The sequence below is a fragment of the Oncorhynchus masou genome, chromosome 1 (assembly GCF_036934945.1).
Source record: "Oncorhynchus masou masou isolate Uvic2021 chromosome 1, UVic_Omas_1.1, whole genome shotgun sequence".
Classification (NCBI taxonomy): domain Eukaryota; kingdom Metazoa; phylum Chordata; class Actinopteri; order Salmoniformes; family Salmonidae; genus Oncorhynchus; species Oncorhynchus masou.
Window position 1 is genome coordinate 13,099,059 of NC_088212.1, and position 26,022 is coordinate 13,125,080.

General features: G+C 42.8%; 1 protein-coding gene across 1 annotated transcript in view; it reads right to left on the reverse strand.

Moving 5' to 3' along the window:
- Nucleotides 1-580: 580 nt before the first annotated feature.
- Nucleotides 581-26,022, reverse strand: part of LOC135518145 (ras and EF-hand domain-containing protein-like) — a 30,324-nt gene continuing 4,882 nt past the window's right edge. Inside the window, exons 3-17 of the mRNA XM_064943109.1 lie at nt 24,075-24,165; nt 21,839-21,934; nt 21,364-21,441; nt 20,771-20,886; nt 16,893-16,961; nt 15,364-15,442; nt 14,769-14,848; nt 13,070-13,394; nt 12,825-12,950; nt 10,784-10,934; nt 10,530-10,611; nt 9,999-10,113; nt 3,569-3,688; nt 1,979-2,055; nt 581-1,644 (exon numbers count right to left, since the gene is read on the reverse strand). Coding sequence (XP_064799181.1) covers nt 1,539-1,644; nt 1,979-2,055; nt 3,569-3,688; nt 9,999-10,113; nt 10,530-10,611; nt 10,784-10,934; nt 12,825-12,950; nt 13,070-13,394; nt 14,769-14,848; nt 15,364-15,442; nt 16,893-16,961; nt 20,771-20,886; nt 21,364-21,441; nt 21,839-21,934; nt 24,075-24,165 — 1,711 coding nt within the window. The 3' untranslated portion in view covers nt 581-1,538. The remainder of the gene's footprint in view (nt 1,645-1,978; nt 2,056-3,568; nt 3,689-9,998; nt 10,114-10,529; nt 10,612-10,783; nt 10,935-12,824; nt 12,951-13,069; nt 13,395-14,768; nt 14,849-15,363; nt 15,443-16,892; nt 16,962-20,770; nt 20,887-21,363; nt 21,442-21,838; nt 21,935-24,074; nt 24,166-26,022) is intronic.

The following is a 26,022-nucleotide window of genomic DNA, read 5'->3' on the forward strand; positions in this document are numbered from 1 at the left end:
TTTTTCACAATTCCTGACATTTAATCCTAGTAAAAATTCCCTGTCTTAAGTCAGTTAAGATCACAACTTTAATTTAAGAATGGGAAATATCAGAATAATAGTAGAGAGAATTATTTATTTCAGCTTTTATTTCTTTCATCACATTCCCAGTGGGTCAGAAGTTTACATACACTTAATTAGTATTTGGTAGCATTGCCTTTAAATTGTGGGTCAAACGTTTCCGGTAGCCTTCCACAAGCTTCCCACAATAAGTTGGGTGAATTTTGGCCCATTCCTCTTCATAGAGCTGGTGTAACTGAGTCAGGTTTATGGGCCTCCTTGCTCACACACGCTTTTTCAGTTCTGCACACAAATTTTCTGTAGGATTGAGGTCAGGGCTTTAGACGGCTGCATGCTCCCAAGGTGTTTATACTTGCGTACATAATGATGGTCATTGTTTGTGCAAACCTTTTTATGGCGGTTTTGGAGAGTGGCTTCTTCCTTAGATCGTTTTGCTGTAGATATAGATACTTTTGAACGTTTGTTTGCTGTTGTTCTGGGATTGATTTGCACTTTTTGCACCAAAGTACTCCAGAACGCGTCTCCTTCCTGAGCGGTAGACGGTTGCATGCTCCCAAGGTGTTTATACTTGCGTACTATTGTTTGTGCAGATGAACGTGGCACCTTCAGGCGTTTGGAAATTGCTCGCAAGGATGAACCAGACTTGTGGAGGTCTACGATTCTTTTTCTGAGGTCTTGGCTGATTTCTTTTGATGTTCCCATCATGTCAAGCAAAGAGGCACTGAGTTTGAAAGTAGGCCTTGAAATACATCCACAGGTACACCTCCAATTGACTCAAATGATGTAAAATTGGCCTATCAGAAGCTTCTCAAGCCATGACATAAAGTTGTTTAAAGGCACAGTCAACTTAGTGTAGGTAATCTTCTGAACCACTGGAATTGTGATACAGTGAATTATAAGTGAAATAATCTGTCTGTAAACAAAGTAGATGTCCTAACCGACTTGCCAAAACTATAGTTTGTTAACAAGGAATTTGTGGAGTGGTTGAAAAACAAGTTCTAATGACTCCAACCTAAGTGTATGTAAACTTCTGACTTCAAATGTATGACTATTGGGTACACACAGAGGTTTCAGAAGACACAATCAACAGCATAGGAGATTAGATTTCACTACTCACCAGGATGTGAATGACGTCTGCATATAACACAAGCAGCTATGCATTCATGCAAGCGCATAATCATACAAACAGACACACACACAGGCATTAGCTGTCTTTCTTAACAGCTCAATATGAGTTATCCTATAGCATTAAGCAGTACAGTTGATGTTATATGAGAAAACCAGCTGTCTTGTGGTTCTAGTGTTGAGGTACAGTACTCTAGTGTTCTGATCAGATTCTCCTGTGTTCTTTTCTTCTGAAGTCCCATTGTTCTCTTGTTCTGCTGTTGGACACAGTGTTCTAGTGTTGTGGTGTTCTGTTGATGCGGTTCCTTAGGTGGTGAGTTTTGGTTACTCTAGTAGCGTTTCTGTTTGGTATCTTATCCTGTGCAGCAGGTGACGGTGGGCATCTTCTTGTTGGGATTTCTATAGAGGTTAGTCACAGACTCCTGGTCTCCAGCCCCATGAACCTGCTTGGTCACCTCTCTGTGTGTGTGTGTGTGTGTGTGTGTGTGTGTGTGTGTGTGTGTGTGTGTGTGTGTGTGTGTGTGTGTGTGTGTGTGTGTGTGTGAGTGAGTGAGAGTGAGAGAGAGAGGAGAGAGTCACACTTCCACTGTATGGGCATTAGTGTAAATATGATGGACGTTAAAGAACATTATTGCACACTAGAGGGCAGCAAAACTTTACATGTTGTTCTACATGTTGGTATTATAAGAACAGTTTAGGAAAATATCCTTATCAAAACGTATCCAAAGCAGACCGAGGTAAATATCACTAAGCAGAGAGAGACAACAGATGACTAGGAGCTGGTATATCTTACCTGGCCAGATGCAGCACGGCCTCGATGACATTGGAGCCGTCTTTGGCACTGGTCTCACAGAACAGGGCATTATACGTCTGATAGGAAACAACAACACTCTCAATCAGGCCATGGCTAGAAGGGATACAGCTTTTGTCAGAATTGACTTTTCGTAGCAGGTTTAGGAGAACTTATGCAGCAGATTAGGATAATTAATGTGTCAGGTTAGAATAATTAGGTTAAGGTTTGGAAAGGGTTAGGGTTGGCTAAAAGGCTAAATTATAAAATAATAAATCAACTTTTGACATAAATTTCACAAGAGCTGGATCCCTTCTAGACATGACCTCTCAATCAGGCTGAAGTTTGTATTTATTAAGGATCCCCATTCGTTCCTGCCAAGGCAGCGGCTACTCTTCCTGGGGTCCAGCAACATTAAGGCAGTTATATACAATTTAAAATAATACATGACATTACATTTCATAACATTTTTCACAACACATTAAGTGTGTGCCCTCAGGCCACTAGTCTACTACCACATACCTACAATACAAGATCCATGTGTACGTGTGTGTCTGTGCCTGTCTCTTCACAGTTCCTGCTGTTCCATAAGGTGTATTTTTATCTGTTAAATCTGATTATACTGCTTGCATCAGTTACCTGTAGTCCTGGCTCTATGTAGTACTGTGTGCCTCCCATAGTCTGTTGTGGACTTGGGGATTGTGAAGAGACCTCTGGTGGCATGTCTTGTTGGGTATGCATGGGTGTCTGAGCTGTGTGCCAGTAGTTTAATACATAATAAGCGGACCGAGGAGTCTGCCAGACCATGTGTCCTGACCAGGCAAAATTCTGGGTCCTCGTTCTAGACTATACTGTAGGGCAGTAGTTACATTTACATTTTGGTCATTTAGTAGATGATTTTACCCAGAGTGACTTACAGTTTACCCAGAGTGACTTCTAGTTGTACCCTAGAACTGTGTTTTCCAACACCAGTCCTCGGGTACAGCACTCATTTTTGTTGGAGGCCCAAGTTGAATCAGGTGTGTTTGTCCAGGGCTACAATAGAAATGTGTACCATTGGAGGTACTGTTGGGGGTACCGTTGGGGGTACCGTTGGGAGTACTGTTGGGGGTACTGTTGGGGGTACCGTTGGAGGTACCGTTGGAGGTTTCATTGGGGGTACTGTTGGGGGTACTGTTGGAGGTACTGTTGGGGGTACCGTTGGGGGTACCGTTGGGGGTTTCTATGGGGGTACTGTTAGGGGTACTGTTGGAGGTACTGTTGGGGGTACTGTTGGGGGTACCGTTGTGGGTACCGTTGGGGGTACCGTTGGAGGTACCGTTGGAGGTACCGTTGGAGGGTACTGTTGGGGGGGTACTGTTGGGGGGTACCGTTGGGGGTACCATTGGGGGTACAGTTGGTGTTACTTGAGGACTGGAGTGGGGAAACACAGTTCTAGGGTACAAGTAGAAGCATCTATAAGTCGCTCTGGATAAAATTATCTTCCAAATGACCAAAATGTAACTAGGGTTTGGAGTTTCCTTGATACAGGTAAAACAACTTGGCCCTTATGTTAAGTAAAAGTGCTAAGATGTTGAGGTTGAGCGGTCTCACCATGGCCAGTTTCTCTCCATAGCTGGTGGAGACACAGGTGATCCCGTCCTGCAGAGCCTGCTCTCTCAGGTCACTCTTATTCCCCACCAGCATGATAGGGATGTTGTCCTGGGACACGTCCTGAACAGATATGGACATCAGGTTACAACAACAGTCCCAAATGGCACACCATTCCCTTTATAGTGCACTACTTTGTTTTGAAGGTCTTTTTTCTTCTTCAGTATTTATAGTGTACTATTTTTTACTAGGGCCCATATGGGTTTTTCCAAGTAGCGTATATTCATGTAAGATCAATCTGGCTCGTGAAGCTGGAAAAATGCATAATTATGTAAACTTGTGAGATCAGTGTTGCTCGCATGGCTACATACAGTGAGAGTATACCTCACATTAGAAACACCTTCCTAATATTGTGTTGCACCCTCCTCCCTCCCCCTTCGGCCCTTAGAACAGCTTCAATTTGTCGGGGCATGCAGTCTTCAAGGTGTCGAAAGTGTTTCCATAGGGACACTGGTCTATGTTGACTCCAATGCTTCCCACAGTTGTCAAGTTGGCTGGATGTCCTTTGGGTGGTGGACCATTCTTGATACACACGGGAAACTGTTGAGAGTGAAAAATCCAGCAGCATTGCAGTTCTTGACACAAAAACAGAGCGCCTGGCACCTACTGCCATACCCTGCACTTACATATTTTGTCTTACCAATTCACCCTCTGAACGGACACATACAGTGCCTTGCGAAAGTATTCGGCCCCATTGAACTTTTGCCACATTTCAGGCTTCATACATAAAGATATAAAACTGTATTTTTTTGTGAAGAATCAACAACAAGTGGGACACAATCATGAAGTGGAACGACATTTATTGGATATTTCAAACTTTTTTAACAAATCAAAAACTGAAAAATTGGGCTTGCAAAATTATTCAGACCCTTTACTTTCAGTGCAGCAAACTCTCTCCAGAAGTTCAGTGAGGATCTCTGAATGATCCAATGTTGACCTAAATGACTAATGATGATAAATACAATCCACCTGTGTGTAATCAAGTCTCCATATAAACACACCTGCACTGTGATAGTCTCAGAGGTCCGTTAAAAGCGCAGAGAGCATCATGAAGAACAAGGAACACACCTGGCAGGTCCGAGATACTGTTGTGAAGAAGTTTAATGCCGGATTTGGATACAAAAAGATTCCCCAAGCTTTAAACATCCCAAGGAGCACTGTGCAAGCGATAATATTGAAATGGAAGGAGTATCAGACCACTGCAAATCTACCAAGACCTGGCCGTCCCTCTAAACTTTCAGCTCATACAAGGAGAAGACTGATCAGAGATGCAGCCAAGAGGCCCATGATCACTCTGGATGAACTGCAGAGATCTACAGCTGAGATGGGAGACTCTGTCCATAGGACAGCAATCAGTCGTATATTGTACAAATCTGGCCTTTATGGAAGAGTGGCAAGAAGAAAGACATTTCTTAAAGATATCCATAAAAAGTGTCGTTTAAAGTTTGCCACAAGCCACCTGGGAGACACACCAAACATGTGGAAGAAGGTGCTCTGGTCAGATGAAACCAAAATTGAACTTTTTGGCAACAATGCAAAACGTTATGTTTGGCGTAAAAGCAACACAGCTCATCACCCTGAACACACCATACCAACTGTCAAACATGGTGGTGGCAGCATCATGGTTTGGGCCTGCTTTTCTTCAGCAGGGACAGGGAAGATGGTTAAAATTGATGGGAAGATGGATGGAGCCAAATACAGGACCATTCTGGAAGAAAACCTGATGGAGTCTGCAAAAGACCTGAGACTGGGACGGAGATTTGTCTTCCAACAAGACAATGATCCAAAACATAAAGCAAAATCTACAATGGAATGGTTAAAAAATAAACATATCCAGGTGTTAGAATGGCCAAGTCAAAGTCCAGACCTGAATCCAATCGAGAATCTGTGGAAAGAACTGAAAACTGCTGTTCACAAATGCTCTCCATCCAACCTCACTGAGCTCGAGCTGTTTTGCAAGGAGGAATGGGAAAACATTTCAGTCTCTCGATGTGCAAAACTGATAGACATACCCCAAAACTGAGACATACCCCAGGCGACTTACAGCTGTAATTGCAGCAAAAGGTGGCGCTACAAAATATTAACTTAAGGGGGCTAAATAATTTTGCACGCCCAATTTTTCAGTTTTTGATTTGTTAAAAAAGTTTGAAATATCCAATAAATGTCGTTCCACTTCATGATTGTGTCCCACTTGTTGTTGATTCTTCACAAAAAAATACAGTTTTATATCTTTATGTTGGAAGCCTGAAATGTGGAAAAAGGTCGCAAAGTTCAAGGGGGCCGAATACTTTCGCAAGGCACTATACACAACCCATATCTCAAAGCTTGTCTCCTCCCATTCATCTACACACTGATTGAAGAGGATTTCATGGAAAGAGCAGGTGTTCTTAATGTTTTGTACACTCAGTGTATAGTGCACAATATAGGGAATAGTGTGCAATTTTAGATGCATTAAACATGCAACACAGCAACTACACACATAGCGTTATCAACTGAAATACAGTCAAATGATGCAAGAGCTACAACAATGAAAGGATGTGACTTTCAAACATTTCAAAATGTCTTGACACCACGAACAATCAATCCAACACACGTGTGTACATACAGTATCAGTCAAAAGTTTGGACACACTTACTCATTCAAGGTGTTGTCACACCCTGACCTCGGTATTTTTTGTTTTCTTTATTATTTTGGTTAGGTCAGGGTGTGACATGTGTGATGTATGTGTTTTTAATCCTGTCTAGGGGTTTTGTATGTCTATGTGTGTTTACTAGTCTAGGTGTTATGTATGTCTATGGTTGCCTAGATTGGTTCTCAATTAGAGGCAGCTGTTTATCGTTGTCTCTGATTGGGAACCATATTTAAGCAGCCATATTCCTTGGGTATTTCGTGTGATATTGTCTATGGTTAGTTGCCTGTGTCTGCACTTGTTGCTGTATAGCGGTTTGTTGTCTTGTAAGTTTGTTAAGTTTCTTCATTTCATTAAATTAGAAGCTGTATTCTCCTCCATTCAATGAACATGACAGGGGTTTTCTTGATTTATTATTTTCTACATTGTAGAATAGTGAAGACATCAAAACTATGAAATAACACATATGGAATCATGTAGTAACAAAAAAGTGTTAAACAAATCAAAATATATTTTATATATGAGATTCTTCAAAGTAGCCAGTCTTTGCCTTGATTACAGCTTTGCACACTCTTGGCATTCTCTCAACCAGCTTCATGAGGTAGTCACCTGGAATGCATTTCAATTAACAGGTGTGCCTTGTTAATTTGTGGAACTTCTTTCCTTCTTAATGTGTTTCAGCCAATCAGTTGTGTTGTCAGAAAGTAGGGGTGATATACAGAAGATAGCCATATTTGGTAAAAGACCAAGTCCATATTATGGTAAGAACAGTTGAAATGACAGTCCATCATACCTTAAAGACATGAAGGTCAGTCAATGCGGGACATTTCAAGAACTTTGAAAGTTTCTTCAAGTTCAGTCGCAAAAACCATCAAGCGCTATGTTGAAACTGTCTCACATGAGGACTCTCACAGGAAGGGAAAACCCAGAGTTACCTCTGCTGCAGATGATGAGTTCAGTAGAGGTAACTGCACCTCAGATTGAAGCCCAAATAAATGCTTCACTGTGTTCAAGTAACAGACACACCTCAGCATCAACTGTTCAGAGGAGACTGTGTGAATCAGGCCTTCATGGTCAAATTGCTGCAAAGAAACCACTACTAAAGGACACATTGCTCGTATTTCTTGGGCCAAGAAACACGAGCAATGGACATTAGACCAGTGGAAATCTGTCCTTTGGTCTGATGAGTTCAAATTTGAGATTTTTGGTTCCAACCGCCGTGTCTTTGTGAGACGCAGTATAGGAGAACAGATGATCTCTGCATGTGTGGTTCCCACCATGAAGCATGGAGGAGGAGGTGTGATGGTGCTTTACGTTCGGATGAAAAGCGTGCCCAGAGTAAATTTCCTGCTACTCAGTCCCAGAAGCTAAGATATTCATATTATTCGTTGATTTGGATAGAAAAAACTCTGAAGTTTCTAAAACTGTTTGAATGATGTCTGTGAGTATAACAGAACTCATATGGCAGGCAAATACCAGAGAAAAAAATCCAACCAGGATGTGGGAAATCTGAGGTTTGTAGTTTTTCAAGTCATTGCCTATCGAATATAGTGTCTATGGGGTCATATTGCACTTCCTACGGCTTCCACTAGATGTCAACAGTCTTTAGAACCTTGTTTGATGCTTCTACTGTGAAGAATGAGGGAAGGAGAGCTCTCCGAGTCAGGCGCCCTCACGTGAGAGCGACCTGTGTTCCACTGCAATTTTACAGACAAAGGAATTTTGTTGAAACATTATTGAAGATTTATGTTAAAAACTTCTTCGTTTGACATGTTTCTACGGACTGTAACGGAACTTTTTGACTTTTCGTCTGGACCTAGTGATCGCGCGTCATGGATTTGTGAACTCAAGGCACGAACAACAAGGAGGTATTTGGACATAAATTATGGACTTTATCGAACTAAACAAACATTTATTGTGGACCTGGGATTCCTGGGACTGCATTCTGATGAAGATCATCAAAGATAAGTGAATATTTATAATGCTATTTCTGACTTCTGTTGACACCACAACATGGCGGGTATCTGTTTTGCTTGTTTTGGTCAATGAGCACTGTACTCAGATTATTGCATGGTTTGATTTTTCCGTGAAGCTTTTTTGAAATCTGACAAAGTGGTTGCATTAAGGAGAAGTATATCAATAATTCTGTGCATAATACTTGTATCTTTTATCAAAGTTTATTTCTGTAAATTGATGTGGCTCTGCAAATTCACGGGATGTTTTGGAGGCAAAGCCAAATGTAAACTGAGGTTTTTGGATATAAATATGAACTTGATCGAACAAAACATACATGTATTGTGTAACATGTTGTCCCGGAAGTGTCATCTGATGAAGATCAAAGGTTCGTGATTCATTTTATCTCTATTTCTGCTTTTTGTGACTCCTCTCTTTGGTTGGAAAATGGCTATATGCTTTCTGTGATTACGTGCTGACCTAACAATATGTTGTGCTTTCGGCGAAAAGCATTTTTGAAATCGGACACTGTGGTTGGATTAACGAGAAGTTTATCTTTAAAACGGTGTCTAATAATTGTATGTTTGGGAAATTTGAATTATGAGATTTCTGTTGTTTGAATTTGGTGCCCTGCAATTTCACTGGCTGTTGGCAAGGGGTTCTGCTAGTGGAACCCCATTCTCAGACAGGTTAATGACCCAGCACACCTCCAGACTGTGTAAGTACTACATCAGATGACCTGGCCTCCACAATCCCCCGACCTCAACCCAATTGAGATAGTTTGGGATGAGTTGGACCGCAGAGAGAAGGCAAAACAGCCAACATGTGCTCAGCATATGTGGAAACTCCTTCAAGACTGTTGGAAAAGCATTCCAGGTGTAGCTGGTTGAGAGAATTCCAAGAGTGTGCAAAGATATCATCTAGGCAAAGGGTGGCTACTTTGAAGAATCTAAAATAACATATTTTGATTTGTTTAACACTTTTACTACATGATTCCATGTGTTATTTCATAGTTTTGATGTCTTTACTATTATTCTACAATGTAGAAAATAGTACAAATAAAGAAAAACTCTTGAATGAGTACTGTAGGTGTGTCCAAACTTTTTACTGGTACTGTATGTGTATTTAAATGCACACTACTCAGTCACTCAAGCAATGCAACACAAATTCACATGCAGTACCGTATGTAGCATACATCTATTTTAGCAAAGTGAAATTCATCAAGAATCAAACACACACATGCAACACATAGCACTTACATGTAGACTGCACATAAAATAGAGTGAAAAACAGAGTGAGAACACAATTTTCCAACACTGGGGTCAAATACTGTACTTGTCACCCATCAAATGACACTCGACAACATGTGCATAGGGACTTCAGCAAGCTTCATCTATTGCATATTGTTGTGATGACAAAACCTCAAATTCTTATACATCAAAGCCCCAACCATTCCAAAGTCACCACATTAAATGTATTGAATGTTTTGTGTTATCTAGTGTTATGGAAAATACTGATTGTATACACTACGAGATGGCTGCCGTGGCGTCACCCAATTGGTGCTACACATTGGTGGTGGATGACGTGAGTTTTAACCTTACTATGTGAAGAGCTTTGAGCACCTGGGAAAGCGTCATAGAAATCTATTAAGTTATTATACAAATCCAATCAATTATTATACAAATCCAATCAGTTGTTATACAAATCCAATCAGTTGTTATATAAATGCAATCAGTTATATATATATATTGATTGATATATATATATATATCAATCAATCAATCAAACTACCTCGATCATGTCCACCCACTCTCGGACGTTGAGGAAGCTCTTCTCACAGGTGACATCATACAGCAGGAGGACGCCATCGGCTCGTCTGAAGTAGGACTTAGCAATGCTGCGGAACCTGGGACACACACAGGGTTAAAGGTCAACACAGGACCACTCCGAACATAGGCTGAAATGGAGTAATTGTGGGGATTCGCCATACTGGAAAAACATTATTGCAATATAAAAAATAAAAAAAGATGCAGATAGGAGGTACACAGCAAATTGTCCAGTTTTAAATATCAACACTGAAAGTGTGTCTGTAAACCCTTAGAATCACACTTGATGAAGTCCATAGGACCAAAAATGGACGGATGCAACAACCATGTCTCTAACAAATACAGTTATGGTTGGTAACTACAATTTATATTAGAATTTAGAATTGACACTAAGCAGTGTGTTAATTTAAAACTATTGCAGTGTGTTTATGGGTCTACAGACTCCACAGTGTTGATTTAACACGCTGTGTTATTTTTTTAACACACACACACACACCTCTCCTGGCCTGCTGTGTCCCATAGCTGTAGTAGGGTAGGCTCTCCATCCACTACCAGACTCTTCATCTGAAAGTCCACCCCTGAGGACAAACACAAGAGAGTGTTCAAACACACTATTCCAAAGACCACCCCACTGCTAAACATATCTCCTATAGCTGACCCAGGCAGCTAGCCATGAATACAACCCCACCACTGTGGAATACAGCCGGGTCAGTGTTGACTATGTACGCAGGTGTAAGCTAACACACCCACCCAGGGTGGCGCTGGTGTTTCCTCGAAACTCGTTCTTGCAGAGGCGGAGCAGGAAGCTGGACTTGCCCACCGCCGCGTCACCTGCCAACACCACCCGATAGGCCTTCTCTGATGTCATATATCCCAGGTCAGCTGACTCCTTCTCCTTTGCCTGTACGCAAACACACAGAGAGAGAGAGAGAGAGAGAGAAAGAGAGAGAATTAAAGGCACACCTTGACTCAGTCATGCATAGTCAACATAGTCAGCAGTTTCTCCTGAACTAAGTCAAACATTTACACACAAGTGTTTTCTACCAAGTCTCACTGTTAATCTCCATACTAGTGTTTTCTACCACGTCTCACTGTTAACACTAGTATGGAGATTTTCTACCACGTCTCACTGACAATCTCCATACTAGTGTTTTCTACCAAGTCTCACTGTTAATCTCCATACTAGTGTTTTCTACCACGTCTCACTGTTAATCTCCATACTAGTGTTTTCTACCACGTCTCACTGTTAATCTCCATACTAGTGTTTTCTACCATAAAGGGTCTGTTTGGGTGTCATCAAAGGTACCAAAAGTTTGAGCTCTCCTTTCCTTCCCTTTCCTCTCCTCTCCTTTTCTTTCCTCTCTTCTCCCCTCCCCCTTTTCTCCTCTCCTTTTCTTTTCTTTCCTCTCTTCTCCTCTCCTTTTCTTTCCTCTCTTCTCCTCTCCCCCCTTTTCTCCTCTCCTCTCCTTTTCTTTCCTCTCTTCTCTCCCCCCTTTTCTCCTCTCCTTTTCTTTTCTTTCCTCTCTTCTCTCCCCCCTTTTCTCCTCTCCTCTCCTTTTCTTTCCTCTCTTCTCTCCCCCCTTTTCTCCTCTCCTTTTCTTTTCTTTCCTCTCTTCTCCTCTCCTTTTCTTTCCTTTCCTCTCTTCTCCTCTCCTTTTCTTTCCTCTCTTCTCCTCTCCTTTTCTTTCCTCTCTTCTCCTCTCCTTTTCTTTCCTCTCTTCTCCTCTCCTTTTCTTTCCTCTCTTCTCCTCTCCTTTTCTTTCCTCTCTTCTTCTCTCCTTTTCTTTCCTCTTCTTCTCTCCCCCTTTTCTCCTCTCCTTTTCTTTTCTTTCCTCTCTTCTCCTCTCCCCCCTTTTCTCCTCTCCTTTTCTTTTCTTTCCTCTCTTCTCTCCCCCCTTTTCTCCTCTCCTCTCCTTTTCTTTCCTCTCTTCTCTCCCCCTTTTTCCTCTCCTTTTCCTTTTCTTTCTCTCTTCTCCTCTCCTTTTCTTTCCTTTCCTCTCTTCTCCTCTCCTTTTCTTTCCTCTCTTCTCCTCTCCTTTTCTTTCCTCTCTTCTCCTCTCCTTTTCTTTCCTCTCTTCTCCTCTCCTTTTCTTTCCTCTCTTCTCCTCTCCCCCCTTTTCTCCTCTCCTTTTATTTTCTTTCCTCTCTTCTCCTCTCCCCCCCTTTCTCCTCTCCTTTCTTTTCTTTCCTCTCTTCTCCTCTCCCCCTTTCTCCTCTCCTTTTCTTTCCTCTCTTCTCCTCTCCTTTTCTTTCCTCTCTTCTCCTCTCCTTTTCTTTCCTCTCTTCTCCTCTCCTTTTCTTTCCTCTCTTCTCCTCTCCTTTTCTTTCCTCTCTTCTCCTCTCCTTTTCTTTCCTCTCTTCTCCTCTCCTTTTCTTTCCTCTCTTCTCCTCTCCTTTTCTTTCCTCTCTTCTTCTCTCCTTTTCTTTCCTCTCTTCTTCTCTCCCCCTTTTCTCCTCTCCTTTTCTTTTCTTTCCTCTCTTCTCCTCTCCCCCCTTTTCTCCTCTCCTTTTCTTTCCTCTCTTCTCCTCTCACTCCTTTTCTCCTCTCCTCTCCTTTTCTTTCCTCTCTTCTCCTTTTCTTTCCTCTCTTCTCCTTTTCTTTCCTCTCTTCTCCTCTCCTTTTCTTTCCTCTTCTCCTCTCCCCCCTTTTCTCCTCTCCTTTTCTTTTCTTTCCTCTTCTCCTCTCACTCCTTTTCTCCTCTCCTCTCCTTTTCTTTCCTCTCGTCTCCTTTTCTTTCCTCTACTCTCCTCTCCTCCCTCTCTCCCCACATGCCTTCCCTCTGTCCTGTACCTCATTGGTGATGGCGGACAGGGCTTTGCGTGTGGACGCTCCCGAGCTGTTCCGGCTGACTGGTTCCAAGGGTTTCCAGTCCAGGACAGAACCATTGTCTGATCCGAACACCATCACCTCTGCAATCTGACACATCAACACTAGAGCATTAACGTCAGTACACAATGACAGTTATCACTCACAATATGTGTGCTTAGTATAAGTAGATGAACTGTGTATAATGTCTGTGTGTGTGTATGGCTTACGTCGTTGTCAAAGTTGTCTTCCGCCAGGCCATCTGTGATCCTGGCCACCCTCTGTCCCTCCTCCTCCTCATCCTCGTGCCCTTTGACCTCCTGCTCAGAGTCATATCCGTAGTTGGAGCCGCGCAGCGTGGACATGCCGCTGTCTAGGCAGCTCTCGGGCAGGCTGTCCACCTCGTAGCTATGTCTGCGCTGCATGCCTGGGTCGCACAGAGCCAGAGCTATGGTATCCAGACCAGGCCTCCGACACCCCAGGGAGCCCCTACCACCACCCCCAAACAGGCCTCCCAGTGGGTCCTCGTCCTCATCAACATCCGCCTGGTAGAACCTGGGGCAGGATGGACACAACATCCACACAGTCTGCTAGAAACTTAAACCTTTCCTTTCTACTGCTAAGCTAGCTCCAACAACCATGCTATAACAGTTTTTTATTTTTTATTTTATTTAACTAGGCAAGACAGTTAAGAACAAATGCTTATTTACAATGACGGTCAACCCCGACCAAACCCTAACCCGGACGCCGCTGGGCCAATTGTGCGCCGCCCTATGGGACTCCCAATCACGGCCGGTTGTGATACAGCCTGGAATCGAACCAGGGTCTATAGTGACACCTCTAGCACTAAGAAGCAATGACTCAGACCTCTGCGCCACTCGGGGGCCCAAACATTGACTGCGCAGGTCTGTCCTCCATGGACGGTTATGAGCAAACTCTACAATGCAAACAGTTCAGTGCAAATTTTCCACCTGAGAATAATTTGGAATATACTTGAGTTTGAGCATACACACATTTGTATTTGGTATTTTATTAGGATCCCCATTAGCTGTTGCAAAAGCAGCAGCTTCTCTTCCTGGGGTCCACACAAAACATGATACAGAATGACATAATACATAACATCAATAGACAAGAACAGCTCAAGGACAGAACTACATATCAACGTAGCCTACATATCAATGTATACACAAACTATCTAGGTCAAATGGGGGAGAGGCGTTGTGCCGCGAGGTGTTGCTTTATCTGTTTTTTGAAACCAGGTTTGCTGTTTATTTGAGCAATATGAGATGGAAGGAAGTTCCATGCAATAAGGGCTCTATATAATACTGTACGTTTTCTTGAATTTGTTCTGGATTTGGGGACTGTGAAAAGACCCCTGGTGGGATAAGTGTGTGTCAGAGCTGTGTGTATGTTGACTATGCAAAGAATGAGATGTTCAACACATTCATGTTTCTTATAAAAAGAAGAAGTGATGCAGTCAGTCTCTCCTCAGCTCTTAACCAAGAGAGACTGACTGCATAGTATTTATATCAGTCCTCTGACTACAATGAAGAACAAGACGTGCTGCTCTGTTCTGGGCCAGATGCAGCTTTACAAGGTCTTTCCTTGCAGCACTCGACCACACAACTGGACAATAATCAAGATAAGTTCAAACTAGAGCCTGCAGGACTTGCTTTGTGGAGTGTGGTGTCAACAAAGCAGAGCATCTCTTTATTAAGGACAGACCTCCCCATCTTTACAACCATTGAATCTATATGTTATGACCATGACAGTTTACAATACAAGGTAACGCCAGGTAATTTAGTTTCCTCAACGTGTTCAACAGCCACACCATTCATTACCAGATTCAGCTGAGGTCTAGAACTTAAGGAATGTGGATGTGCAGTGTGTACCGGCACAAACACGCCAGGTTTGCTGGTCCTGTCTTACCTGTCCAAGTATGGGGATGAGTAACAGTTGCTCCTGCTCCTCCTGCTAATGATGCTGGCTGGGGAAGCACTGCTATCACGCTGAAACACAACATTATTGTCACAACTGTCTGGTTCACTGTGTGTGTGTGTGTGTGTGTGTGTGTGTGTGCATGCGTGCCTGTGTGTGAGTGCATGTATGCATGTGTGCATGCATGTGTGCGCGTGTGTGCATATGTGTGTGCATATGTGTGTGTGTGCACTGAACCCTCTGTGTTAGTGCAGGAATGACCGTTAGATGAGAGTGTGTGAAGCTGAGTTCTGAGGTTATGAGGAAAGTGAGTCAGGCGTCAAGACTGAAATATAATGTTGATATCGTTGCCTCTCATACAGGGTTCAGATGATTCATCCAACAGACAAGCCCCCAGGACGAGCATTGAGAGATTCAACCCGACGTTCAGATCAGAGAGATGATGGGTAGAGGAGGATAGAAGAGGTGTGAGATGAGGGGGGGGGACAGATTGAAAGAGAGGGATAAAGATGAGAGGCAGGGAGAGCGCGAGGGAGAGAGTTCGTGCTGGTGTTGTTACTGTGGTGATGCAGGTGTATAATCTCACCTTGTTGCTCTTGCTGAGGCTGTTCTCAAGGGACCTGAGCAGCCCATCATTACTGTCATTAAGCTTCCTGTTGGCTGCCCTATAGAGGGGGAGGAAAAGAGGGAGAGTGAGAGAGGAGGAAGAGAAAGAGGAGAGAGCGAGTGGAGGGAGAGAAAGAGGAGGGAGAGAAAGAGGAGCGAGAAAGAGGAGAGAGAGGAGGGAGAGAGGCAGAGCAGAGAGAGAGTGGAGGGAGAGAAACAGAGGAGAGAGAGGGGAGAGAGCAAGAGGAGAGAGAGAAAGAGGAGAGAGAGGAGGGAGAGAAACAGAGCAGAGAGAGAGTAGAGGGAGAGAAACAGAGTAAGAGAGAGAGTAGAGGGAGAGAAACAGAGGAGAGAGAGAGGAGGGAGAGAAAGAGGAGGGAGAGAAAGAGGAGAGAGAGAGGAGAGGAAGAGAAACAGAGGAGAGAGAGGAGGGAGAGAAAGAGGAGGGAGAGAAAGAGGAGAGAGAGAGGGAGAGAAACAGAGGAGAGAGAGGAGGGAGAGAAAGAGGAGAGAGAGAGGGAGAGAAACAGAGGAGAGAGAGGAGGGAGAGAAAGATGAGAGAGAGGTGGGAGAGAAACAGAGCAGAGAGAGAGGAGGGAGAGAAAGAGGAGAGAGAGAAAGAGGAGAGAGGAGGGAGAGAAGCAGAGCAGAGAGAGAGTAGAGGGAGAGAAACAGAGGAGTGAGGAAGAATAGAGAGAAACAGAAGAGAGAAAGAGAGGAGGGAGAGAAACAAAGGACAGCGAGAGAGGACGGAGAGAAAAAGAGGGAGAGAAACAGAGGAGAGAGAGACAGAAGAGAGAAAAGGAGGGAGAGAGACAAACAGAGAGAGAGACAGGAGGGAGGGAAACAGAGAAGAGAGAGGAGGGGGAAAACAGAGAAGAGAGAGGAGGGGGAAAACAGGGGAGAGAGGAGGGATGGAAGAGGATTAGAATGGGAAGGGGGTGATCAAAAGTACCATTGACATGTTGGCTAATAAAAACAGAAACTTTTCAATACTTTTTGAAAATAAGGTTCGTAGTCTTGAAGTGTTCCTGTTTGTGTGTCAGAGGAGCACTATCAGTGTTCCTGTTTGTGTGTCAGAGGAGCACTATCAGTGTTCCTGTTTGTGTGTCAGAGGAGCACTATCAGTGTTCCTGTTTGTGTGTCAGAGGAGCACTATCAGTGTTCCTGTTTGTGTGTCAGAGGAGCACTATCAGTGTTCCTGTTTGTGTGTCAGAGGAGCACTATCAGTGTTCCTGTTTGTGTGTCAGAGGAGCACTATCAGTGTTCCTGTTTGTGTGTCAGAGGAGCACTATCAGTGTTCCTGTTTGCGTGCCAGGCGAGCACTGTGATTGGTCAGTGTTCCTGATTTTGTGTCAGGTGAGCACTGTGATTGGTCAGTGTTCCTAATTTTGTGTCAGGTGAGCACTGTGATTGGTCAGTGTTCCTGTTTGTGTGTCAGGCGAGCACTGTGATTGGTAAGTGTTCCTGTTTGTGTGTCAGGCGAGCACTGTGATTGGTCAGACTTACTGTAGGATCTCTATCTGTCGCTCCAGGTTATCCCTCTCATCAGAGAACTCTCTCATCATCGCCTCGTATCTGCACACACATAGTTACTCACAACTTACACATATACTATCATAACACGTATTACATACACTGTTATAACACTACATAAACACTCAAAGCACATACATAAACTCTCATAACACATGCTACATAAACTCTCCAAACACCTACAGTACTACAGAAACTCTCATAACACATAGAGTACTACAGAAACTCTCCGAACACATACTACATAAACTCTCACAACATACTACAGAAACTCTCCTAACACATACTACATAAACTCTCCTAACACCTACAGTACTACAGAAACTCTCCTAACACATACTACATAAACTCTCCTAACACCTACAGTACTACAGAAACTCTCCTAACACATACTACATAAACTCTCCTAACACCTACAGTACTACAGAAACTCTCCTAACACATACTACAGAAATTCTCATAACACAGAGTACTACAGAAACTCTCATAACACCTACAATACTACATACGCTTCCTGTACTACAGAAACTCTCCTTACACCTACAGTACTATAGAAACTCGCATAACACCTACAGTACTACATAAGCTTCCTGTACTACAGAAACTCTCCTAACACATACTACAGAAATTCTCATAACACAGAGTACTACAGAAACTCTCCTAACACCTACAGAACTTCAGAAACTCTCATAACACATACAGTACTACATACACTCTCATAACAAACTCTCATAACACATACAGTACTACATAAACTCTCATAACACATACAGTACTACATAAACTCTCATAACACATACAGTACTACATAAACTCTCATAACACCTACAGTACTACATAAACTCTCATAACACAAACTCTCATAACACATAAACTCTCATAACACATACAGTACTACATAAACGCTCATAACACATACAGTACTACATAAACTCTCATAACACCTACAGTACTACATAAACTCTCATAACACCTACAGTACACATAAACTCTCATAACACATACAGTACTACATAAACGCTCATAACACATACAGTACTACATAAACTCTCATAACACCTACAGTACTACATAAACTCTCATAACACCTACAGTACTACATAAACTCTCATAACACATACAGTACTACATAAACTCTCATAACACCTACAGTACTACATAAACTCTCATAACACATACAGTACTACATAAACTCTCATAACACATACAGTACTACATAAACTCTCATAACACCTACAGTACTACATAAACTCTCATAACACATACAGTACTACATAAACTCTCATAACACCTACAGTACTACATAAACTCTCATAACACCTACAGTACTACATAAACTCTCATAACACATACAGTACTACATAAACTCTCATAACACCTACAGTACTACATAAACTCTCATAACACCTACAGTACTACATAAACTCTCATAACACCTACAGTACTACATAAACTCTCATAACACATACAGTACTACATAAACTCTCATAACACCTACAGTACTACATAAACTCTCATAACACCTACAGTACTACATAAACTCTCATAACACATACAGTACTACATAAACTCTCATAACACCTACAGTACTACATAAACTCTCATAACACCTACAGTACTACATAAACTCTCATAACACATACAGTACTACATAAACTCTCATAACACATACAGTACTACATAAACTCTCATAACACATACAGTACTACATAAACTCTCATAACACCTACAGTACCTATAGAAAGTCGACACCGACTTTGAACTTTTTTCACATTTTGTTGCGTTACAAAGTGGGATTTAAATAAATGTAATTGTTAATTTTCTCCCGATTTATCTACACAAAATACTCCATAATGTAAACGTGAAAAGAAAATTCTACAAATGTTTACAAAAAAAATAAAATAAATATATATATATAGTCGTTACATAAGTATTCAACCCCTTTGTTTAGGCCGGCCTAAATTAGTTCAGAAGAAACATGTTGCTTTACAAATCACATAATGAAGTGATATGGAAGTTATAATAGGGGTTGACATGATTTTTGAATTTCACCCCTTCCTCTGTCCCCCATACATATAACATCTGTAAGGTCCCATTAGTCAAGTACTGAATTTCACATATAACCTAAGGTCCCATTAGTCTCTGTCCCCCATACATATAACATCTGTAAGGTCCCATTAGTCAAGTACTGAATTTCACCCCTTCCTCTGTCCCCCATACATATAACATCTGTAAGGTCCCATTAGTCAATTTTACCCCTTCCTCTGTCCCCCATACATATAACATCTGTAAGGTCCCATTAGTCAAGTACTGAATTTCACCCCTTCCTCTGTCCCCCATACATATAACATCTGTAAGGTCCCATTAGTCAAGTACTGAATGTCAAGTACTGAATTTCAAGCACAGATTCAACTACAAAGACCAGGGAGCTTTTCAAAAGCCTCATAAAGAAGGGCAGTGATTGGTAGATGGGTAACAATAATAAATCAGACATTGAATATGTCTTCAAGCATGGTCAAGTTAATAATGATGCTGTGGCTGATGTATTAAACCACCCAGACACATCAACGATGCAGTCGTCCTTCTGAACTGAGATGCAGGACACGAAGGAAACTGCTTAGGGATGTCACCATGAGGACATTAGTGATTTTAAAACAGCTACAGAGTCTGCTTGAAAATCTATGACAAGACTTGAACATTGCTGTCTAGCCATGATCCCCATCACCTTGACAGAGCTTGAATAATAAATAAAAAAATTATGGCCAAATATTGCACAATACCGGTGTACAAAGCTCTTATGAGACTTACCCAAGAAGACTCACAGCTGTAATCGCTGCCAAAGGTGTTTCTAACATGCATTGACTCAGGGGGGTGAATACTTAGTGTATCAAGGTATATTTATGTATTTATTTAACCTTTATTTAACTAGGCAAGTCAGTTAAGAACATATTCTTATTTACAATGACGGCCAAACCCTAACCTGGACGACGCTGGGCCAATTGTGCGCTGCCCTATGGGTCTCCCAATCACGGCCGGTTATGATACAGCCTGGAATCGAACCAGGGTCTGTAGTGACGCCTCTAGCACTGAGATGCAGTGCCTTAGACCACTCGGAGAGCATAGCAGTCCAATTTTTTCCCCTTAATCCCCCAAAAATCTATCATTTTTCTTCCACTTTGATATTGCAGAATATTTTGTGTAGATTGTTGACAGAAAATTAAATCCATTTTAATCCTCCTTTGTAACACAATAAAATGTGAAAAAAATCCATGTAGACTTTCTATAGGCACTGCATGAACAGGTTTACATTCTAATAATACCGACAAAGCAGTCACTTCAGCATTCCCAAAGAATCGACACATTCACAACAACAAAAAAGAAGTTTGAATGGAACGGGTTCAAAGGCACAGTGTGAAATCAATCTCCCCGGCCTGGTTGCCAGGTAACCGTGTTGTGAGACTCTTTGTGAGTGTGAGTTCACACCAGGATATCCTGTTACAGGCCTGCCAAACATGTTACCACCCCAGGTAAGGCATTTTACGAGAGATTGTACAGATGATTATGCCTCATGCACAATGGGTGTCCAACACAGGTGGCTGGTGGCAGATTCATTGGGGAGGACGGGCACAAAGTAATGGCTGGAATGGAATAAATGGAACGGTATCAAACACATCCAATACATTGTTTCCATGTGCTTGATATCATTCCATTCACTCCATTCCAGCCATTATTACGAGCCATCCTCCCCTCAGCAGCCTCCTGTGATTTCCAACACCCATGTTACAGTAACTCTTTCTGGATTGACAGGGTCTAATATAAAAAGGCCTTAAAATGCTTTGTGTGTATCTCACCCCTCCGAGTTGATGCTGTGGTCTGTCAGGTCACTCTTCAGAGAGTCCAGTTCACTCTGCAGGAAGGCTATGTTAGTGTGGGACTGCATCAACTCCTGCTTCAACCTCTGGTTTTCCTGGGGGAGAGAGGGAGAGGGAGAGAGGGAGAGAGGGAGAGAGGGAGAGAGGGAGGGAGAGAGAGAGAGAGAGAGAGAGAGAGAGAGAGAGAGAGAACATATACTCTACTGTATGCTTATTGTTGAATGTATGGTTATTTTGACACTTGTCCCGTTGACAAATCTAATTTTTACATTGTAAATATCCAAAATAGGCTTTGGCAATATGTACATTGTTACATCATGTCAATAAAGACAGACAGACAGACAGACAGACAGACAGATAGATAAGGGAGAGAGAGAAAGAAAGCAAAAATAGAGCAAACGTGAAAGATTGCAAAAGAGGAGAAATAGAGCAGAGAGAGAAAGAAAGAAAGAGGAGGGGTTAGGGACAGGAGACATCAGGGTCAGAGCCAGACTGATTCTGGAGCAGGAAATGGAGCAGAGATCAAGGATATGTACAGAGTGATATACAACAGGATGGAACAACCATCTCACCAGAGTCAGTTTGTTGATCTTCCTCTTTAGGGTTGAAGACTCATCTTTCATGTTGATGTTCTTGTACTGGTCTTCAATCTGAGGAGGGAGTAGACATTAAGTAGCACAAATGCTGCTTGCCTTCAGCAAATCAGCATCTTCAGAGGCACAGATGGCAGCATAGGTGTATTTTATTCAAAGGCGACTATCCTGAGTTCATCTGATTGTTTCATGAACCAATGAACCAAAATGCTTAATGGGTGAACAGAAGTGATTGGTTAGACTAACAATTCAGGCAATAGGTGCCACATTTGAGGTGAATTGTTCACTTTTTCATCAAAGCATGAAACTTGGCCCCAAACTGTTCAAAGGAACCAAGTTTAATACTTTTATGAAAAAGTGAAAATGTATTTCAAATTTGGCCTGGACTGTAGAGGATATCTTTAGAGTGTACTAGATGGAACTGTATGAGGAATAGTCCAATGGTAAAACTCACCAGCTTCATCTTCTGGACCTTGTGCTGCAGCTCACACACCTCGGACTCATAGTGCCTCTTCAGCTCACTTAGAGCTGCCTCAGCCCTCTTGGCTTCCTACAGACAACACAAAGGATCAATGGTTAAGCATCATTCCCTCACTTATGGCCTCCACAAGGACTGAAGACACAACTATAGAGGATAACATCATCATCAACTGCTCACACACTGACAACATATAGAGACCACTACTGCCAAGAAACACAACTACTACTGTCCAAATTAACTCAATATTTAAGGTGACAGGTGAAGGGGCCAGGTTAGTTTGGGTGACAGGTGGAGGGGCCAGGGTCATTTGGGTGACAGGTGAAGGGGCCAGGGTCATTTGGGTGACAGGTGAAGGGGCCAGGGTCGTTTGGGTGACAGGTGAAGGGGCCAGGGTCGTTTGGGTGACAGGTGAAGGGGCCAGGGTCGTTTGGGTGACAGGTGAAGGGGCCAGGGTCATTTGGGTGACAGGTGAAGGGGCCAGGTTAGTTTGGGTGACAGGTGAAGGGGCCGGGGTCATTTGGGTGACAGGTGGAGGGGCCGGGGTCGTTTGGGTGACAGGTGAAGGGGCCAGGTTAGTTTGGGTGACAGGTGAAGGGGCCAGGTTAGTTTGGGTGACAGGTGAAGGGGCCAGGGTCATTTGGGTGACAGGTGAAGGGGCCAGGGTAGTTTGGGTGACAGGTGAAGGGGCCAGGGTCGTTTGGGTGACAGGTGAAGGGGCCAGGGTAGCTTGGGTGACAGGTGGAGGGGCCAGGGTGTATCAAGGAACCTGAATGCTTAAAGGAAATATCTGATTTTTAATGTGTTTTTTATTTGTCACGCTTCATAGAGAACAGGTGTAGACTAACAGTGAAATGTTTACTTACGGGTCCTTTTACAACAATGCAGAGTTAAAGATAAGATAAACAATTAAATGTGAAATATAAATATTGGCACGGTGAATAACGATGAAATATAACATGGCAATACACCGGGAGTACCAGTACCGAGTCGATGTGCAGGGGTACGAGGTCATTGAGGTAGCTATGTACTGTACATATAGGTAAGGGTAAATTGACTAACAGTAGTGTATGTGGTGAGTGAAATTGTGTGTGTGTGTGTGTGTGTGTGTGTGTGTGTGTGTGTGTGTGTGTGTGTGTGTGTTGGGGAGTCAGTGTAAGTATGTGTGGGTAGAGTCCAGGGTAGAGTCAAGAGAGTTGGTGCTAAAAAGAGTCAATGCAGGTAGTCCGGGTGGCCATTTTATGATCTATGTAGCCGACTAGTTTAGAAGTCTGATGGCTTGGGGGTAGAAGCTGTTCAGGGTCCTGTTGTTCCAGACTTGGTGCATTGGCACTACTTGTTGTACGGTAGCAGAGAGAACAGTCTATGACTTGGGTGGCTGGAATCTTTGACAAATTTTTGGGCCCTCCTCTGACACCGCCTGGTATAGAGGTCATGGGTGGCAGGGAGTTGGGCCCCAGTGATGTACTGGACCATATACACTACCCTCTGTAGAGCCTTGCGGTCGGATGCCAAGCAGTTGCCATATCAATGGTGATGCAGCCAGTCAAGATGCTGTCGGCGGAGGAAGAGGCGTTGTCACGCCCTCTTCACAATAAGACTGTTCCCAGAGTAGAGGAACGAGAGAGGGAACCAATAATGTCCAGATTCCAGGAAAAGGAGCGCTCAGTCACCTCACCACATAACGTTGACTGGGACTCCAAGGAACATCACTGTTGAGTAACTTTACTTGTTTTTAAAGGACTGGGACAGTCCCACTCCTCTTTGCATTGACTCTTTATTAGATAGGACAGTGAAAGACTGACAGAAAAGCTACAGGAAGAAGAGAGGAGCGCGAGAGCGTGTGATGGAATAGCATTACCTCAGAATATGGACCGCTAGACCACCCCAGGCCACCCCCAGACCACCCCAGGCCACCCTAGACCACCCCAGGCCACCCACCCACTGCAGTTACTTTGAGCCAGGTGAAAATCCAGACATGAAAACAGGTTGATGTATCAAGTACTCCTCCTGACCCGGCCATCGTTGAAGTGTGTTTGAGATTCTATGAGTAATCTGATCCCAGATCCCTCTCTATTTGACATGAGGGAAGAGATGAGCTACACCCTTCTTATCAGTCTGTCTCAACATTGTAGGAACACAACCTGCCGATACCGCCTGATAACATGGACATCATTTCTGAAGTGAATCAGCAAGTGTGTGTGTGTGTCACCTGAAGCCTTGTGTTGTTCTCGGCTGTATGGATGCGTTGATCCATCTCCTCCTCCATCTCACTGAGTTGCATGGAGGCCTTGTCCTGGGCCCTGAGAAGAAATATAATATATGTTTTAATATTGTATCTGTGTGGGTGTGTGGAACATATTCATATAAACTCAGCAAATAAAGAAACGTCCCTTTTTCAGGACCCTGTCTTTCAAAGATAATCTGTAAAATCCAAATAACTTCACAGATCTTCATGGTAAAGGGTATAAACACTGTTTCTCATGCTTGTTCAATGAACCATAAACACTTAATGAACATGCACCTGTGGAATGGTTGTTAAGACACGAACAGCTTACAGACGGTAGGCAATTAAGGTCACAGTTATGAAAACTTAGGCCTTACTACTGACTCTGAAATACACCAAAAGAAAGATGCCCAGGGTCCCTGCTCATCTGTGTGAACGTGCCTTAGGCATGCTGCAAGGAGGCATGAGGACTGCAGATGTGGCCAGGGCAATAAATTGCAATGTCCGTACTGTGAGATGCCTAAGACAGCACTACAGGGAGACAGAACGGACAGCTGATCGTCCTCGCAGTGGCAGACCATGTGTAACAACACCTGCATGTCACTAACGAGTCACGGTTTTGTCTCACCAAGGGTGATGGTCGGATTCGCGTCTATCATCGAAGGAATGAGCGTTACACCGAGGCCTGTACTCTGAAGCGGGATCGATTTGGAGGTGGAGGGTCCGTCATGGTCTGGGGCGGTGTGTCACAGCATCATCGGACTGAGCTTGAAGTCATTGCAAGAAATCTCAACGCTGTGCATTACAGGGAAGACATCCTCCTTCATCATGTGGTGCCCTTCCTGCAGGCTCATCCTGACATGACCCTCCAGCATGACAATGCCACCAGCCATACTGCTCGCTCTGTGCATGATTTCCTGCAAGACAGGAATGTCAGTGTTCTGCCATGGCCAGCGAAGAGCCCGGATCTCAATCCCATTGAGCACGTCTGGGACCTGTTGGATCGGAGGGTGAGGGCTAGGGCCATTCCGCCCAGAAATGTCTAGGAACTTGCAGGTGTCTGGTGGAAGAGTGGGGTAACATCTCACAGCAAGAACTGGCATATCTGGTGCAGTCCATGAGGAGGAGATCCACGGCAGTACTTAATGCAGCTGGTGGCCACACCAGATACTGACTGTTACTTTAGATTTTGACCCCCTTTGTTCAGAGACACATTATTCCATTTCTGTTAGTCACATGTCTGTGGAACTTGTTCAGTTTATGTCTCAGGTTTTGAATCTTATTATGTTCATACAAATAATTGCACATAAGTTTACTGAAAAATAAACGCAGTTGACAGTGAGAGGACGTTTTTTTTTCAGAGTTAACATAATATTACATTATATCTGTGTTGGTGTGTGTCAAACATAATACTATATTATATCGGTGTTGGTGTTTGTAGAACATATTAATATTACATTTGGGTTGGTGTTTGTAGAACATATTAATATTACATTTGGGTTGGTGTTTGTAGAACATATTAATATATTATATCTGTGTTGGTGTTTGTAGAACATATTAATATATTATATCTGTGTTGGTGTTTGTAGAACATATTAATATATTATATCTGTGTTGGTGTGTGTAGAACAAATGAATATATTATATTCATGTTGGTGTGTGTAGAACAAATGAATATATTATATTCATGTTGGTGTGTGTAGAACAAATGAATATATTATATTCATGTTGGTGTGTGTAGAACAAATTAATATATTATATTCATGTTGGTGTGTGTAGAACATATTCATATATTATATCTGTGTTGGTGTGTGTAGAACATAATAACATATTATATCTGTGTTAGTGTGTGTAGAACATAATAATATATTATATCTGTGTTGGTGTGTGTAGAACATAATATGATATTATATCTGTGTTGGTGTGTGTGTAT